This window comes from Acomys russatus, chromosome 6 (genome assembly GCF_903995435.1).
Source record: "Acomys russatus chromosome 6, mAcoRus1.1, whole genome shotgun sequence".
NCBI lineage: Eukaryota > Metazoa > Chordata > Mammalia > Rodentia > Muridae > Acomys > Acomys russatus.
Window position 1 is genome coordinate 29622836 of NC_067142.1, and position 18920 is coordinate 29641755.

General features: G+C 41.8%; 1 protein-coding gene across 1 annotated transcript in view; it reads left to right on the forward strand.

Moving 5' to 3' along the window:
• Thsd7b (thrombospondin type 1 domain containing 7B) overlaps positions 1–18920 on the forward strand; it is an 839983-nt gene that overhangs the window by 799006 nt on the left and 22057 nt on the right. The window contains exon 21 of the mRNA XM_051147323.1: positions 16614–16759. Coding sequence (XP_051003280.1) covers positions 16614–16759 — 146 coding nt within the window. The remainder of the gene's footprint in view (positions 1–16613; positions 16760–18920) is intronic.

The window sequence follows — 18920 nt, forward strand, 5'->3', positions numbered from 1 at the left end:
CTGACACAAGGCTGATCCAGAGGAGAACAGACCTCTAAACAGTGCTGAGGGCTCATCAAAGGTGGAAGAAATGACTGTTAGAGTGGCAGGTCGCAGAAGAGCTGGTTAACCTGTGGGTCCATGGCCTGTCAGAAGGTCCTAAACTCTACCAGATGAAAATATGTGTCTATGGTGGTCTTAGACTATGTATTATGCCAGTACAGCTGGACACAATGATTAGATACTTGTTTCCACCCATGTACAGAAAGGGCTTGTTTCTGCATCAAAGAGTTAATCAAGCCCACAGGCTGACAGAGATTACAGGATGTTAACAACACCATTTTCCAGGATGGTGACATCCTTGTCATGTTCTTCAGAGCCATGTTAGGAGTTGTGTACCTCTCTTCCTTATATATTCTATGAAATAAAATCTAGTCGTTGTTCCAAACTCAGGGCAAGAAGGTTAGGACAGGAACTGTAGTTTCTGATGGCCAGCTGCTTCTCAATAAATTTCCCCCGATTATGTGGAGGGATGTGAGTCTTGGTGAGTGGTTAGATGTCAATCACACTGTTAAGTCTCAGGACTTTGATATAGAAATATACACAGTGGCAGGGGACGTAGATGCCAGACAATTCTAGGAAACTAGTCATTAGGCAAAGCAAGAGTCTTAGCATTTATCTGTGGGTGACAGGGTCATGAAAGAAAAGCATACAGTGGGCATAGGATGGCCAGAGTATTGAAGGGCTGCAGGCTATCAGCAAGTAAATGTTAGAAACACAGGAAGAAATCTTGACATTATGGATCGTCACCAGGCAGAGGAGGAGAAGGAAGGACCTTTAAGTTGGAGGAATCATGAGATAGCATAAGATTTGGAAGACATTAAGATCTGGCTCTCAGCCTAGCATAGCTGTCCTCTGAGAGGCTCCACCGAGCAGTGGGTTGAAACAGATGCTGAGACTCACAGCCAAACATTTAGTGGAGCACAGGATGAATTGAGGAAGAGTTGGGGGTATGGATAGAAGGGAGGGGTCAGGAGCTCCACAAGAGTACCAATAGTGCCAACCAGCCAGGGCCCAGGAGGGCTTATGGCAACTGAAGCACCAACCAAGAACCCCGCAGGCACTGGACCTAGGCCCCCTACACAGATGTAGCCAATGGGTAGCTAGGTCTTCATGTGGGTCATCTAGTAATGGAGTGGGAGCTGTTTCTGACATGGACTTCGTTGCCTGCTTTTCATTCACTTCCCCATGGTAAGGCTGCTTCACCAGGTCACAGGGGAAGAGGATATGCTCAGTCCTGATGTGAGGTGATATACTCAGGTGGGTTGGTGGGTGGGGAATCCCCTTTTCTCAGGAGCATGGGAGGGGCAATAAGGGTAAGAGGGAGGAAGGGTGGAACCGGGAGGAGAGGAGGGAGGAGGCTAAGATCAGGATGTTAAGTAAATAAATAATTTTTTAAAAAATGATCTGGATCTCATTGATCACCAGAAATACTCAGAAACCATTTTCTAGAAACCCCAAGACTGAACTATGGCGTGAGTTTCCTTCTAAGCTGTACAAATCAGGATAGTAGAGTTCTTCAGTCTTTGTCTTAGTCCTGGCTCAATTCGGAGCTAGGCAGAAGCCAGCATGCAACAGGAGCTCATCTGAGAACTCAGCTGTAAGATCCCAGAGAGGGCAAAGATGAAAACAGCAACCAGAAAGTGCACTGGGAAAATGTAGCTAAGGTCAACAGCTGTTTTACAAAGAACATCACTCAAAATGAAAGTATGAGAATCTTATATTCTAATCATCATCATCATAGCAGATACTGTAGGTAATCTTCTGCACAAATGTAAACTAAAGCCCCTGGACACCAAATGTTGTTTTAGAAGCAAGTGTTAGTGATTGTTATACACAGTTCCTAAAACATACCTGAGAGGCAGCTTCCACGAGGGACCACTTCAAAATCAGATCAATCCAGGTTCAAATTGCACCTAGCTATTCAGGCATTTGATTTTGCTGGGGTCAGCAGTTCCCATGAGGTTTAGGAAGTCACATGGTGTGTTATTTTGGGTCTCTATTGCTGCAATGAAACACCATGGCTAAAACAATCTGGGGAAGAAAGAGTTTATTTGGCATACACTTCCACACCATAGTCCATCATCACTGAAGGAAGACAGGATGAGAACTCAAACACGGCAGGAACATGGAGGCAGGAGCTGATGCAGAGGCCGTGAAGGGGTGCTGCTTACTGGCTTGTTCCTCATGGCTTGCTCAGCCTGCTTTCTTATAGACTCCAGAATGACCAGCCCAGGGATGACACCACACACAATGCATTGGGCTCTCCCCCATCAGTCACTAATTAAGAAAATGCCTTATAGGCTTATATGGGGGCATTTTCTTTTTTAATATTTTATTAATTTATTCATATTACATCTTAATTGTTATCCCACCCCTTGTATCTGCCCATTCCTCCCTCCCTCCCACATTCCCCCTACTCCCTTCCCCTATGACTGTGAATGAGGGGGAACTCCTCCCCCTGTATATGCTCATAGGGTATCAAGTTTCTTCTTGGTAGCCTGCTATTCTTCCTCTGAGTGCCACCAGGCCTCACCATCAAGGGGACATGGTCAAATATGGGACACCAGAGATCGTATGAAAGTCAGTCCCCACTCTCCACTCAACTGTGGAGAATGTCCTATCCATTGGCTAGAACTGGGTAGGGGTTCGAAGTTTACTGTACATATTGTCTTTGGCTGGCACCATAGACAGGACGCCTAGGCCCAGATCCGCCCATCATAATGTTCTTCTTGTAGGTTTCTAGGACCCTCTGGATCCTTCTATTTCCCCATTCTCCCATGCTTCTCTCACAGAAAGTTCCAATAGGATGTTCTCACCTCTGACCCACTTTCCTGGTAAGTTAAGACTTTCATGGGACATGCCCGTTGGGCTAGTGTCCAGATATAAGTGAGTCTATATCATTTGACTCTTTCTGCTTCTGGGTGAACTTACTCATTATAATCATTTCTAGTTCAATCCATTTGTCCACAAATTTCAGGAATTCCTTGTTTTTAATACTTGAGTAGTATTCTATAGTGTAAATGTACCAGTTTCTTTACCCATTCTTCTACTAATGGACCCTTAGGCTGTTTCCAGGTTCTGGCTATTATGAATAAGGCCGCTATGAACATGGTTGAGCATATGTCCTTGTTGTGTGGTGGAGAATTTTCTAGGTATATTCCAAGGAGTGGAATACAAACAACCAGATGAAGGAAATCAATAAAACAGTTCAAGATCTGGGGGCATTTTCTTACTTGAGGTTTCCCCCTCTCAGATGACTTTAGCTTGTGTCAAATTGTTGTAAAACTATCCAGCACAGAGTATAACAGCTGTATTATTGGAGTGTTTGCTTTATGCTAATTTCTACCTCCTATCCATCAATATTATTGAGGACTTCAAGGCCCCTGGGATATGTTTTAAAACTCTCCAATAGATTCAATCATCTTTATTTTAACTTTTATAACTCATCCTTTTAGTTTATTCACCATTCTTGTAAACTTTAATTTTGTTTTTTTTTTTAATCATGTAGATATTTGTGTCTTTGTGCATGAGTGCACATATACACAAAGGCCAGAAGAGGGGGTCATATTCCCCCAGCTGAAGTGTCAGATTGTTGTGAGCCCCTGGAGTTGGGTGCTGGAAACAATTTCAGGTTCCCTGCAAGAGCAATATGTTCTCTTAAGCACTGAGCTGGCTCTCTAACCCTAATTCAACACGCTTTAGTATTAAACTAAGTGATATTTTAAAGTGAAAATGTCATCAAGTGTTTTCTTTCTGACTCCTTGTTTCTCATACATTCATTAATCTGTTAAACAAATATTAAATGTGCTGTAAGTCTTAAGGGAGGCCACAGTGGAAACACAGTGACAATTTCCCTATTTCATACAGCTTACAGTCTAGCTGGAAGACAACAGATAGAAACAGGCAAAGGGCAGAGCATGCTGATTAAGACTTACACAGATGACAGTGTTGTTCACAGTTTGATACCCAACACCACAGCCATCTCTCTTCAGCCCGGAGATGACACACCTCAGCCATATGCATTGCAGTCTGATTGAGGGTCATATTGGGATGTTCTACTCCCAGGAAGTAAAGGGTAACAGGCAAAAGCAGTTAAAGAGTGGTTTTTTTTCTTGTGAGGATGGGCCTTAAGGGAGAGAGCTTGCTCACACTGTCTCTGTTGCCTCCCCACCTGCTGCCTCCCTCTGCTCCAGCACAGGCTATTCCCAGTGCTATCCAGGTCAGATCATCCTTTGCTCCATCTCGGCACATTCCCTTACACTGAGCATCTTCCCATCACTACCACTGCTGCTTCCTCAACGTCGTGTCCATGTTTCCCCAGAGGCTGCCACCCTTGTTTTGACTCTGCATGGGCCAGTCTCCTCTGTCCCAATGTAGCACACTGCAGGTGTTTCAGGAAGAAAGTCAGTTGTCATCTCTCCTTGTCCAGATGACTCAAGGCTGTGAGAAATAAACTCAAAGTGGAGGCAAGTTTGCAGCCTGGCTCTTGAGCCTAAAGGCAGCCAGCCCCTATCACTGGATGTTTTCCTTTCTCTCCGCCTAAGCAATGAAATCCTTTGTTCTCCACAGCCAAGAATGTGTCTAACAGGTGGAGACAGAAAGCACATTTCTTGTAACTTGTCCTGCAAAGCTTAATTATGCCACTGTAACAAGTCACTGAGAAATAACAGCAAGATCCCCCTTCCAGCAAGACCCCCTTCCAGTGGCTCAGAATAAACTGCATAGAATAAGTAAGCTCTTGGGCAAAGGACACAACCTTCAGTTCCCCAGTGCAAAGATGAGTGATGAGACCAACACACAAATTAGAAATACTAAGTGATATGGCAAAAGTAAACTGATGGAAAATCACAAGACTCTGTGAGGAGAGAACCCAGAGGGCAACACTGAGAGCTTGATACTATGCCAAAGTTGAATAGCAAGGTGTGCCATAAAACTAGTGGTACCTTCATCCTCAGGCTACCTCGATGAGGCCTGATAGACTGTGATAAACCATGGTGGAGAAGGCATCCCTCCTTTTAGAGGTCTAGGGAAGGGGAATAGGACAGAAGAGGGAGGGATGGGGACAAGAATATAAGGACGAGGAGGGGACAACAATCGGGATGTGATGCGAATAAATTATAATAAATTTTTTTAAAAAAATTTTTAAAGCTAATAAACCCATTACAAGGATGTTCAACATTTAAGCATTTTGACAATGTTTTGTGTTAAACGGTTAGGTTACAACCTACAGACAGAAATGTAAAGATGAGCATCATTTTATTTAGATAGACTTGAATCTGGCCTCGATTTGATAGATTAAAAAGTGAGTAAATAGCACAGTACACAGGAGAACTGTATATGTGACCACTGGCTTTCTAAGTGCCTTCCCTCACCATGTGGAAGGAATGGCAGTGACAGTTGCACCCCACCAGCCACTTCCCGACCATACAGCCTGTCTGCTGCAACCTATGGGGCAGCACTCCTCCCTGTTTGCAAACTGGGAAAATGTCTGTATTAAATCATGCCTTCATCTCTGCATGCCCCAGCCAGGAGACAGGAAACAAGCAGCGCCCATCAGAAGCAGGGATGTACTGCACAGACTTATTCTGGAGCTGAAAAGGTTGAGTGCTATCGTTGGGAAACATCTGCAGACACACTTGTCTCTGCTAAGCAGTGTGCCTGTGTCTGCTTTCTGTATGAGCCAGTCTTTTGTCCTGATGATTGTGGCCAGGGGACAGAGAGATGAGATAAAGTGTACATAGTCACATTAAAGGGGTGAGGGAGTTACCTGAGAGTCAGCCTTCAGCATACCTGAATCTCAGGGCTGACTGCTGTATCAAATGCAGAAGTTCACACAGTTCCCTCTGTTTACGAATTCACCGAGTTGTTGGACCAGTAAACCACGTTTTGCCATCAAACTTGCACACTGTCATTGATCTGATGGAAATTTTGAAATGGCTTCTGACTTTATCTTCCAAGCTTGCGAGCTGCCTCTTTAGTGCACACCTGGAGCTTGTCATATAGTTTTTAATTGTGTTAACGATTTCAAGGTCAGAATGGTTTGAATCCAATTTCTTCCAGGTTAGAGAGAGGCTGGTTCTCAGCTTCATTGAGGGAGCTTTTTAGATAGCTCTCCAAGATCAAAGCTAGTAATAGAAGGGCTTAATATTTGGATTAGTCATGTTCTTTGTCTATTGAGTTTTTATCGACTCAGTGGAATGTAGAACTCCCTATATTTAGCATATCATGAATTATTCATAACTATCACTTAACCAGTAAGACTGTAAAAATGTTAATTCCAGACTATGACTTTTTTCTATTTTATAGTTTTTCATTCAGTGCATTGAGTGGATATTATTTTTCTATACAATACTATCGAGGCTATATCTTGTGCTTCCAAGCATGAGAACTTTTCATTGTTAACATTATTATTATTATTATTATTATTATTATTATTATTATTATTATTATAAGTTTCACGGTGTCAAGGCAAATCAGTGTCTGCATTTTGGTCTTTACTTTGGTGTCTGCATAAAAATTGACTGGAGTGGAATTCTTGACTAGGCATAAGACTAATCATTATAACAGTTGAAACTCATTTACTATAGGATAATTGGTTCTTATGACAGGAGCTCAGGAAGCTACCTGGGAGAGCGCCAAAGGTCGGACACAAAGACCCAGGACCTTGGCTTCAGAGCCTGATTTCCCAGAGGAAAATTTCAGAGCCCCGAAATGCTAACTTGTCTTGAGTGGGGCTCCTAGCATCTTATTCTATAAAATGGAGAAATATCAGAGTGGCATTTTATAAGATATCCATTGGTCAGGAGTACAATTATTAACACCAGACTTGTCTTAGTAATGTTTTCCTAATGGTTGCGTGTTGTAGTTTCCTAATTTGCAGCTGGGTGATAGGGGGTAACATAGCCAGCACTGAGGCACAGTGTGCAGGTCACAGAGGCTGCATTGGGACCCGGGTGCAGATGGCTTCAAGGCCCCTTTGCGTTTGATAGTCTGTAGGCATCTCCTATGCACATGATCCTGGTTTGATGCTACACCACTTTATGAGAATTATTGTATTCCACACATATATTCCAGAGTAAGCAGGGGAAGTCTATCTTAGCTTGGAACATGGCACATTGGTGCTTTAGGAAATAGGAAGAGGGGTGAATAAAATCAAACATGTTATATGAAATTTTCAAAGAATACTTTTTCCTAAAAAGAAAAAGAAAAAAAGAAAAGGAAGGAAGGAAGAAAGAAATCCCTTCTGAATATAGTCTCCCAAATAGTATGTAATGTCTCATCTATCTTCTAGGATGAAAGCTATTAATATTATAGACAGGAAATTAATGGTCCTGATGCTCTTTTCAGAAAAGAATGGACAGAGTAGCTACAAGATTGTTAAGTCCTTCTCTGTGACGTTGGACCCTCTGAGATCTCTTCAAGTCAGTACTTACACTGTTTGTCTGCATTACAAAGCCATGCCAGTTTTCAGTGGTGTTTAACAGAATTGCTGTGATGGTTGAGAACTGAACAATGGGTAAGCTGTTAAATCGCACTTACACAGTCTACCACCAAAAACCTAGAGCTCAGTCACACATACGCAGCCTACCACCGAAAGCCTAGAGCTCTCACAACAAAGCAGAACATAACGGAACTTAATCATCTTCCTTTCAAAGACCTCTTCTGATACCACAGTCGAACTTGACCTCTAAGACAACTTCCTAGGATGAGTACATAAAGCCACATAAATAGTTTTCATAGGAGAAAGGCATGGACATGCTACTATTGGTCAGTTTTTGCTAAAGGAAACTGTGAAGGGACAAATTTATAGAAACTCAGAGGACAAGGCTAAATGTAATACTGAAGTTCCTCAAGAGACCTAGCAACTGAATTCTAGCACCCAACACCCATGACAAGAGACAGATGAGATTTACAGGAAAGCACATGCTTTTGGGCTAAAGCAACCCACTACTAATTGTGATTCTGAAAAAAAAAAAAAAAAAAAAAAAAAATATATATATATATATATATATATATATATATATATATATATATATATATATATATATATATATCGTGTAACTTCTCTAAGTTTCAGTTAGTCATGCCTTAAATAAGATTAGTAACAGTGCTCTTGAGTTGCAGCCCAGGCCAAGGTCCTGTGGAAATGATTTGTTTGGTGGGCCAATGGCATGCAGAGTGGAACATTACTGTGAGGGGAGTGCAAACAGAGAAATGGCAAGAAAGGATGTGAGCAAGAACAGGCATATCATCCCTGTATCAAAGCACATGGCAGCCATGGCGCCATCCTTCCTCAGTAGGGCTTTCCCAGGCTTAAGCTTCTTCAGAAAATGCCTTAACTGTAGAGAAACATGATTAAGTTACCGAGGGGACCGTGACCGTCTATCGGCTTCCTTCTCAGTTATCTTATCATCTGCTAGTGTTTACTACTGAGCAAGAGTAAATAAGCAGGTGCCAAAAATAAGAATAAATCTGTAGAGGCAGGAAGTAGAAAGTGGAAATACTTTATACAAATTTGTGTGTGTGTGTGCCCATCAGGAAAGATCAGTGTTACCCTGAATTTCACGACACAGTGCCCTATTACCAGCTCCTTGAGCTTTCAGCTTCTGAAGGCCATTGCACACCAATGACTGCAGTATATGCTTACATGATTCAGCTCGTGTTTGAAATAAACCATGCTGTATTGGAAAGTGGGGCACAAGTCGAAAGGTTCGAAAGCACGTCAGCAGGCCGGATGACTTCATGTTCAGGTCACATAGTACATCTCCATGTCTGCACACTCAGTGCCCAGGCATCGATCGGTGTATTTATGTGGGTTGCTCAGAGGTTTTCTATCATCAATGGTGGAGGATCATGGACATCTTCCTCAGTGCTCTTTTTGTTATTCTTGTCTTCTATCCATCATCCCTTACCTAGACATACACTACCCACTGTGTTATTTTCTTGAGTCGTATCAAACCCATCGACAGTTATCCAAAACAGCTAACTCGGCAACTTTGTGCCAGGCCCGAGAAGACTTTTTATCTGAACCTGCAGGAATACACACAGTGGCCGCTGGGATCTGGTTGTACAGTCAGAATAACCCATTGCTGCACTTGTGATGTCTTTGTCTGAGGCAAGCTTTTAGAAAAGGAATCTTTATATTCGTTTCATTTCTCTGTGAAAAATCTTGACAAGTGTTTAGTCAACTTTGAGGTCTTTAGAATTTGTTTAAAAATGCCTCTCAAGCACCTTGTCAGTGTAGCCTCATTATGCAGTCTGAAGGCTGCTGGGTTCAAAAGGAATGTGAACTGTGCCAATATATGCTTCACATCAATATGTCAGTACCAGGGCTGGCCTGTCTCTGTTTCCAGCTCAGTTTTCATAACTAGTATTATATGCCTTATTTTTCTCTGAAGGTCTTGGATGCCTTTTCCTTTTTTTTTTTTTTTTTTTTTTTTTTTTTGTCCTTCATGGTAACTATTGCTAATTTGATAGTAAGTACAATACCAATGTTTGCTATAACAAGGTCTTGATATTCCCATAGGAAGAAAACAAAACAGCTCAGAGAGGTAACCTGCTAGCTGAAAGTAGATTTGACCCATCATAATTTAGGTCCTTCTTAAACTGGAAGCTCATTTTGCAGGCAGAACCTGAACAAAGAAAAGTCAACTCCTTCCCTCCATTCATAGATGCCAGTCACAAGACCTGCGGCCCACACTCCTCACCAAACCCGGGTTCCTCTGGATGACTGGGGTCTTCTTTTGTGCTTACATTGAGAAATATAAGTGCAAGCAAGAGAAGGCAAGAAAGTGCCCAAGGAAACTCCTCCTTCTCCCTTTGGAATCCTGGGATACATATGGTATCACTGTTTACTGTCACCTAGACAACAGAAGACACCGCAGCCAGAACATAAGGGGTGTGGCAGGTTATGAACATCATAGGCACATACACTCCATAAGCAACAAGGTACAGGAGGCAAGAGGAAGCGCAGTGTGTGAATTCATCACAGACCTGTTTGCGGGCTAGTCCTTAGAAGAGATGGAAAACGGTATTCCTGAAAAAACACACATGCAAGGAACATTGCACGGCCTGAGCAGATTATATTTATATATGTCTACCTATACACTATGTATGCAACAACTGAAGAAAAAATAATCGCATTTTAAAAACCAAGGAAGGGTGTGTGGAAAGGTTCAAAGGGAGGAAAGGAAAAAGATAAATGTTGGAATTATAATCTCAAAAGTTCAAACTGTCAACATTTTACCAAATGTTTACTATATTTTAGATCCCCCCCATAGGTAGGCCGTCCACATACAATGTGAGCTATATCAAGCTTACTCTCACCACCTGAATGTTCCGCGCCCAACTCTTCTTGATGTGGGTCTCCAGGACTCTGTATCCCGAGTCACGTTAGAATGCGCATGAGCTTAGAAAACCCAGACTCCTTTCCATCGGCTTCCTCTGTAGCACACCATTCTACCACTAACCAAGGAATGCGTTAATCAATCACTAGCTGCAGGTGGAATGGGACCCACAACAAAGGCATTATTAAAAGGCATGGTCTTCCATGTCCCCTGGAGAGGGAGACCTGGTGGCACTCAGAGGAAGGACAGCAGGTTACCAAGAAGAGACTTGATACCCTATGAGCATATACAGGGGGAGGTAATCCCCCTCAGGAACAGTCATAGGGGAGGGGAATAAGGGGAAAATGGGAGGGAGGGAAGAATGGGAGGATACAAGGGATGGGATAACCATTGAGATGTAACAAGAATAAATTAATAAAAAAATTTAAAAAAAAATAAAAAGAAAAAAAAAGGCATGGTCTTCACATTGAAGATTCAAAGGAGGCCAAGGCACAGAAAAGTGACTGAAAGATCAAAGACTTTATGATCATGCTACAAATACCAGTTGTGGAAAAAATGTATTTTCATAGTGTAATCAGAACTTATGTAAGAAACCTAAATGGCTGATTTATTCTTTATCCTGACGGTGAGCACACAATGATAATTATGATCTGGATGGCACTCGACATTGGGTAAACTCAGTTACAGACTTCTGAATTCCAGAAAAAGAATCCCATTTAAACATTTTTAGTAGTTATTAAAAATAATTTCATTTCCATTTAAAAGAAACTCACTTTTAAATGTCATTTTCCCCAACCTGAATTATCCTCAGATAATAAGGCCCTTCTGTATTCTTAGTCTTATTTTACAGAACAGGAAATTCATGCTCAGAGGACTCAAATTACTTCCATACGGTCATATCATCTCCTAGCTGTTAATTTGAAAGAACTGTTTCCAACTATGGGTGACTGGTGCCAAGTCCAGTTTCTTTCCACTGTGCCTCAGCTGCTTTAAAATCTTCTTCCTCCATCCCCATTAGGCTTTTTAATTCCTGTAGTTTGACCATATCTTTCACATTTGTCCTTCCCCAGCAAAATTCATAACACAAACCAGGTCATCCAGGCCCTTGTGGCTTGTGGTCTCTAATAAGCACTGCCAAGAGAAAGAAACATCTAGGTTGTGGGTTCCGTCCAGTCTGCAGTGGATCCTGAGAAGCCTGGATCATTGTTATAGAAGGATCAAGCCCACATCATGGTACCTTCTGGGCCATTTTTAATTTGAAAGTTCAGAATCAGCCAGGCGTGGTGGCACACCTGTAATCCCAGCACTTCTGGGAGGCAGAGGATCTCTGTGAGTTTAAGGCCAGCGTGGTCTACAAAGCGAGTCCAGGACAGCAAAGGCTGCACAGAGAAACCCTGTCTCAAAAAGAAAAAAAAGAGAAAGGAAGGAAGGAAGGGAAGAAGGAACAGAGAACGCTCAGAATTTGGGAGCCTTTAATTGTAGGGCCACATTGGCTATTTAATATAATAAAAAATATTCTTGGCTTAAAAAAGAAAGGATGACATAATGGAGGGTGAGAAGTGCCTGTAGAAGCTCTGGGTCTGTTCATGCTTTCTTGTCTTCACTGGAAATATTCATGTTGCACCTTAAACAGCCTTGGATAACATGGTGCTTTGAATAAATATTTACTGTATGTTTCTTGCTGGTGATGGGCACATTTGAAGTTTTTTTTTTTAATTTTATTTTTAACTTATATATTACCCTTACATTCCAATTGTAAGCCCCTCCCTCCTCTCCTCCTGGTTCCTCCCTCTCACCCTCCTTCCCCTATCCCCCTTTCCCTTGTCCTCAGAAGAGAGGAACCCCCAACCCCACCCCGAACACATCAAATCAGATCAGGACTGAGCTCCTCCTCATCCACTGAGGCCAGGCATGGCAGCCCACATTAGGGGGAAGTGATCGAAATACAGGCAACCAGAGCCCATGTCATAGACAGCACCTGCTCAGCATCCTAGGGGACCCACATGAAGATGAAGCTGCCCATCGGCTACATACATGTAGGGGCCTAGGTCCAGTGCATGCATGCTCTTTGGTTGGTGCTTCTGTCTCTGTGAGCCCCCATGGCCTCTTTGCATCTGGTTAACAAAAGATAGAGTGATCCTTATGGTTACACTCCTGATAACTGGTCTTAGGGTTTCATTGTTTAAAAAAATAACTTCATCAAAACTTTTACTAATTCTTTGAGAATTTTATACTATGTGTTTGGTCACTCTCATCCCTTCATCTCTATAATAGCTTCCAATCAGCCCCCATCTCCTCATCCTTTGCTCCTCATAATATCTCCCAAGCCACTCCCATCTCTTCACTCCCCAACGTCATATTCTCTTTATTTTATTTTATTTTATTTTATTTTATTTTATTTTATTTTATTTTATTTTATTTTAAAACTGACAAATACAATTTGAGCTGCATAATATGGGGCTATTACTAGATCCCGGTTGACCTACCAGGGAACACGCCCTTAGAGAAAACTAATTCTCTCTCCCTTTTCCATTTGTACCACCTGTAACACCATCAACTTTTCCTCTGCATTTACTAGATTTCTTCCACTTTCATCTACAACAGAAAATATATATCACTTGAATGGAAATAAATAACATGATTATAAAGTACTGGCCATCAACACACCATCAAGTCAAGAAAAAGCCCAGAGGAGTGTTATTTGTTCATAATAAAATAGTCTTTTTATCATTACACTGTAAATATGGTTACAAAACCAGAAAATAATACAACTCTCATACATTAGGCAACATGTGTTTGGGCCAATAATGTAGACATAAAATGTAAACTTGAGTTGTTGACCAAAAATTCACATGAAATCTTGAGCCAAATATGGTCATAGGCTATAGATAGCATTTGACGAATGGTGCCCAAGTTATAATTTGATTTTAATGGTTCTGGGAAATGTCCAAATGCATATACAGGATATCTGCATTCAAGGTACACAGTGATTCAGCAATCCCATATTATCACAGATACAGATTCCATTCTCAAATCAGAAAAGTTCCTTCAATATCTCCTATAATCTTCCTCTGTAGTTAGCTCACCTAATCTCTTGCACTTTCAACCCAACAGCGTCGTTGAAGCTTCCTAGGCACGGCCCTGTTCTCCTCCTGACTAGTGTTTGACTTCAGGCATTTGCCCTCAGTGATTTAGGATTATTTTTTCACTGGTAATACAGACAAAAAATAGATTTTTGTAGTTTTTAAATTATCAGTATTATTACTATGCCCGGCCAGCTATCAATTAAGACACTGACACTTGTTATATTTTAAAATACCCTTAGTTAACCTGGGGCAGGGCAGACATTAACCCTCTAAACTACTTCCCATAGTGGGGCAGGTATCACAATCCCATGGCATCTGTTTCTAATAACTACTATCAAGCTACCTCCCATCCACAGCGCCAAATACTTGCTAATGTTCTTCATCTGAGCCAAATCTCCATCCATGCCAGCCATGTGCTTCTCCTCCATCTAACCCATGGGGGCCTTCTTTTTTCTCCTTTCTCCTCAGGTCTCTCTCCTTCTCTTCTTGAGACCGTCTTCTGGGGTCTTTCTCCTTACTCCTCGTGTCCCTCTTTCTTCTTCTTACCAGGATTCGCCATCCCGCCCCCCCAAGCCCAGGTACCTTAGTCACACCTCTATCTCCTTTGCCCTGCTCAGGTGGGATGGCTTTTTATTAGAATCAAGTTCTACTTGACTGAGGCCATGGGGAAATAGAAGGATCCAGAGGGTCCTAGAAACCTACAAGAAGAACATTATGACGGGCGGATCTGGGCCCAGGACACCAGCCAAGGAATATACTTACAGTAAACATCGAACCCCTACCAATGGTCAAGACATTCTCCACAGCTAAGCGGAGAGTGGGGACTGACTTTCATGTAAACCCTGGTGCCCCATATTTGACCATGTCCCCTGGATGGGGAGGCCTGGTGGCACTCAGAGGAAGGATAGCAGGTACCAAGAAGACACTTGATACCTTATGAGCATATACAAAGGGAGGAGACCCTCCTCAGTCACATTCATAGGGGAGGGAAGTAGGAGGAAAGAGGGAGGGAGGGAGGAATGGGAGGATACAAGGGATGGGATAACTATTGAGATGTAAAATGAATGAATCAATAAAAAAATTAAAATAAAATAAAATATTGAAAATTAAAAAAAAATTAGCATCAAAGTACATAAGACCATCTTCCAACAGATTTTTTTCCAGGGTTGTTTTATTATATGAGTCAGTACATCTAAGCTGTTTAGAATATTGTCAAGCACACGGTACCACTTCAATAGCACTTTGATATTATTATATTATCATACATTTTAAATATTAATATAATGTAGATATTTATTTTAAATTATGAAATAAACACATAAGAAATTTTCAGCAACTGTCTTTTAGTGAGAACTCAAGTTTTCACACATGCTAGGAAGGTGCTCTACCACTGAGCACCCCTCAGGTATTACTCTTTTCAATTAGTACTTAAATGTATAGAGAGTACAATGTTAGTGACAGGTTTCAACCATCAAAAAAATTTAGATTCTCAGGAAATACCTGGTTTTTTCTCAACTTTCTTCAAGGAGAGATTTAAGTTGCTGTTGTTGTTCTTGTTGTTTGGTTTTTTTGTTTGTTTGGTTTGGTTTGGTTGTTTTGGTTTTTCGAGACAGAGTTTCTCTGTGTAGCCTTGGCTGTCCTGGACTCACTTTGTAGACCAGGCTGGCCTGGAACTCACAGTGATCCACCTGCCTTTGCCTCCCAGGGTTACAGGCATACACCACCGCACCCATCCAGGAGAGATTTATTTGACCACTAAAGTCTGTGATAATATTCTGATTGACAGTAAGAGATCTGGTCCTATGAAAGTATGTTACTCTAGGCTTTCAAGTGAATGCTATGAAAGCATCATTCCATTTCTCTTTGGATATGCACATAGAATCTTTCTATCTAAAAGACCCCAGAATTTCCTCTAAACCTTCCCTTCCTCACAATCGTCCTAGCCCTGTGGCTGCTGTCAGGTAGTCAGGTTTGACTCCTTCCCTGAAGTTTGAGACACCCCCTCATCTCTCCGTGCACAGACCTCTCTTCTCATGGTGCGCCTGCTTATAGCTCTTCTGTGTCAACTTCAGCTTTTCATGAAAATTGTCTCTGATTCATTCTAGCATGGGGGAGAAGGGGGCATGCTTCTGTGCATACTCCCATAAGACTCTGATGTTTTTTTAACATGTGCCAAATATACTAGCATGATTTACTTTGTAACAAAGAAATAATATCATATGCACAAATAAGATGAATCACATTAGATAATAGTTGAACTAAATGTGTCTTGTATTCGTCAGTAAGAAAACCAGTAATGAAGGGGCCATGAAACAGAAGAAAGTATAAGGCTAAAGAGTTGGGGTCACTCCATTCACATTTCCGTTGAGCCTACTATGGAAGCGCATCTGTGATATGAAGAGACACTGCTATTTCCTCAGCCACTTATTTATTCACCCTTTCGTTTCATTGTGACATGGAATACATCTATTGGAATATATGTGTGTATATATATATACATATATATTTTTAAAACACCATTGGTTCTTCCACATAAGCCAACCTGCAATTTTTTCCCTTGTGCTCAGTGAAGGAAGAAATGGATCCCCAATCTCCAGGAAAAATTGTTTGTGTTGAATTAACCAAGGAAAACTGCAGAGAACCGCGGAAACTGACCTTCCTGTGCAATGTCTTAGAGTAGCTTGGCTCATGTGACATTCATACCTCACTAATTCAGATGCCAACAGACAAAAATGTGGGACTTTCTCTATTTATGTTTAATATCTGCACCCCCTGTTAGAGGCAGAAGATATATCTGACTAATTTACCATTAAAGCTAATGCATAGCAAGATGCCTTGATCATGATAAAGATTGATAAATAAATATTTGTTAAGTAAATAGACATCAGAACATTTATAAAAGCCAGCCTGTTTGACAGATGCAGAAGCTGGGCAGAATTTCAGATCTTTTGAAATATCAATATTGAGATAGTTTGTGTCTCTGGAAATCCAAAGTGAAATGGCAGAAACCAGAGAACGAGTGAGGCAAGCCCAAGATCAGTGTCATGTAATGAAGACTTACACACACAAGGCAAGAATTCTTCCCCCCATCTCCAAGCCAAACTGTAACCAATAACTGACACCTTGCCTATTATTTCAGGTCGAAGGAGCCGGACTCGGTTTATCACTATGCCAACCCAGGGAGAAGGACGGCGATGCCCCACAGAGCTCACCCAGCAGAAGCCCTGCCCAGTGACCCCCTGCTACAGCTGGGTCCTTGGCAACTGGTCTACATGTAAATTGGAGGTAGGTCGTGCAATGACACTTAGAGAATGCTTCTCAGTATGTGCAAAGCACTTGTCTCATCAAATACAGTAATTGAATAAATTATGCAGCACCAGGTTCTGGGCACATATTATTTTTAACACAATGGAGAACATGGAAAAATGCAGGGAAGTGAGTTAGCGTCACGCAGAGTGACACTGCTAAGAAAGTAAACAGCCATTCATTAGGCACTGATTGTAATAAGCTGGGTCACAAAACTGCCGATCTCTTTGGCATCCTCAAAAATTCTTTGCTTTTTTTCTCTCTCTCTCTTTGCTTGCTGAGAGCATCAACGAATTATTTAATTAAGCAAGACTCTGACTCTGTAGAAATGCACAGCCTGCTTTGGGTTGTGTTTCTTAAAAGTTAGCTTTCAGCTTTGACAATGCCTTGCATATGGGCAGAAGATGAAAAGTGGATGAAAGCAACATTCTAATATCATTACATGAAGAAAGGTTACTACCCTTTCCTCAATAATTACTTTTTTATTGACCTTAAATATAAATGCCTGATGACATCATCGTATGTGGCAGACGCTGAGCTTGTGCTTGGTCAGCAAAGATCTTCTACTACATGTTAGCTCTGACTTCTGGCTTAAGAAAAGCTGTATTGATTTTCTTTACTTCTGTCTTTTAATAGTTTATCCCTCAGCTCATATTCTGAGGCATATTTAATTAGGCAACAGTAACTTTGATTACACATTAAGAAACCTACAGAGTACTCCCATAAAGATGTTTAGTGCCCTGCCAGGATAGCATATTGAGCAGTTTTTGTAATCCTGCAGAAATTACACACCCATGTATCATAATAAGTCTCAGAGGACCAAAATCATGTGTCATGTTTGTTGAGTATTCCTGTTTTGTTTTGTTTTTCCAAGATAAGGTATTCATGCAAATTGATGAACTCAGAAATAACCCGATAGCTCTAAGTACTTAAACCTTGTCGGCTTGTCTGATGATCTCTCTCAAGTCTTTGGCAACTTGAGGCACTATCTGAAATGACTGAAACCAAGAAAAGGGACAAAATGGTTCCCCTTCTAATTATGACAACTTTGAAAGAGTAAATAAGGGGTTTAAGGAGCCTTTATAGGGCAAAGGAGAATAAAGTTAACAAAAACAGAGGCGGGTGTGAGAAAAGGGAGAAGCTCAGGGGCAGAGAATGGCTACCCTCCAAGTCTTACCCAGCATGCACTCCTCTTCTGCCTTTGCACTTTCCTCTTTCCTTCTCGCGTGTCAGCAGCCGTTTAGTCTTTGATAACCTCCAGCAACTTGTCTCACCGAATCATGGTATGCAAATGCCCAACAGAATTTGTTGCTGTCATGCTGAGCTTCTGTCAGAACCACAGGGACAAAGATGGGCAGTGAATGTGGTCTGTGGTGGCACTGGTGTGGGTGCAGGGTGGTGGCTTCCCTGCTGAGGCACTGATTTAGAGGCCCCAGGGTGAGTCCTACCCACTAGCGTTCCATGTCCTCAGGGAGAGACTTCCAGTTCACTTCATGCCTGGGTACCCACCTACACAAGGGCAGTCAAAGTCCCTTCCCATGATTTTGAAGTGATTTGAACCTGGTTAAAGAACCTGCAATCACTGATGTAAACAGATACAGAAACGCACAGCCAAACATTAGGCAGAACTTGGTAAATCCTGCAGAAAAAGGGGAGGAAAGATCTTAGGAGCCAGAATGGTCAAGGACACCACAAAAATCCCACGGAATCAACAAACCTGGGCCCATAGGTGCTCACTGAGACTCTAGACCCTCTGTGTATATGTTATAGTTGTGCAGCTTGGCGTTTTTTTTTGTGGGAATCCTTAACAGAGGGAGAGGGGGCTCTTTCTGATGCTTTTGCCTGCTTTGGGGACCCTTTTCCTCCTACTGGGTTGCTTCATCCAGCCTTAATATGAGGGAGGTGCCTAGTCTTACTGCAATTGGATATGCCACGTTTCATTGATCTCTCTGGGAGTGTGCCCTTTGCTGGAGGGAAGGAGGAGGAGTGGATGGGGTGGGGTGGAGGGAGCACTAGGAGGAGAGGAGGGAAGAGAAACTGTGGCCGGGGTGTAATATATGAGAAAATAAATTTAATTAAAAAAAAAAACTACAACAACAGAAAAATAAAGATCCTGCCATCACAAAGTCTTGGCTGCCAC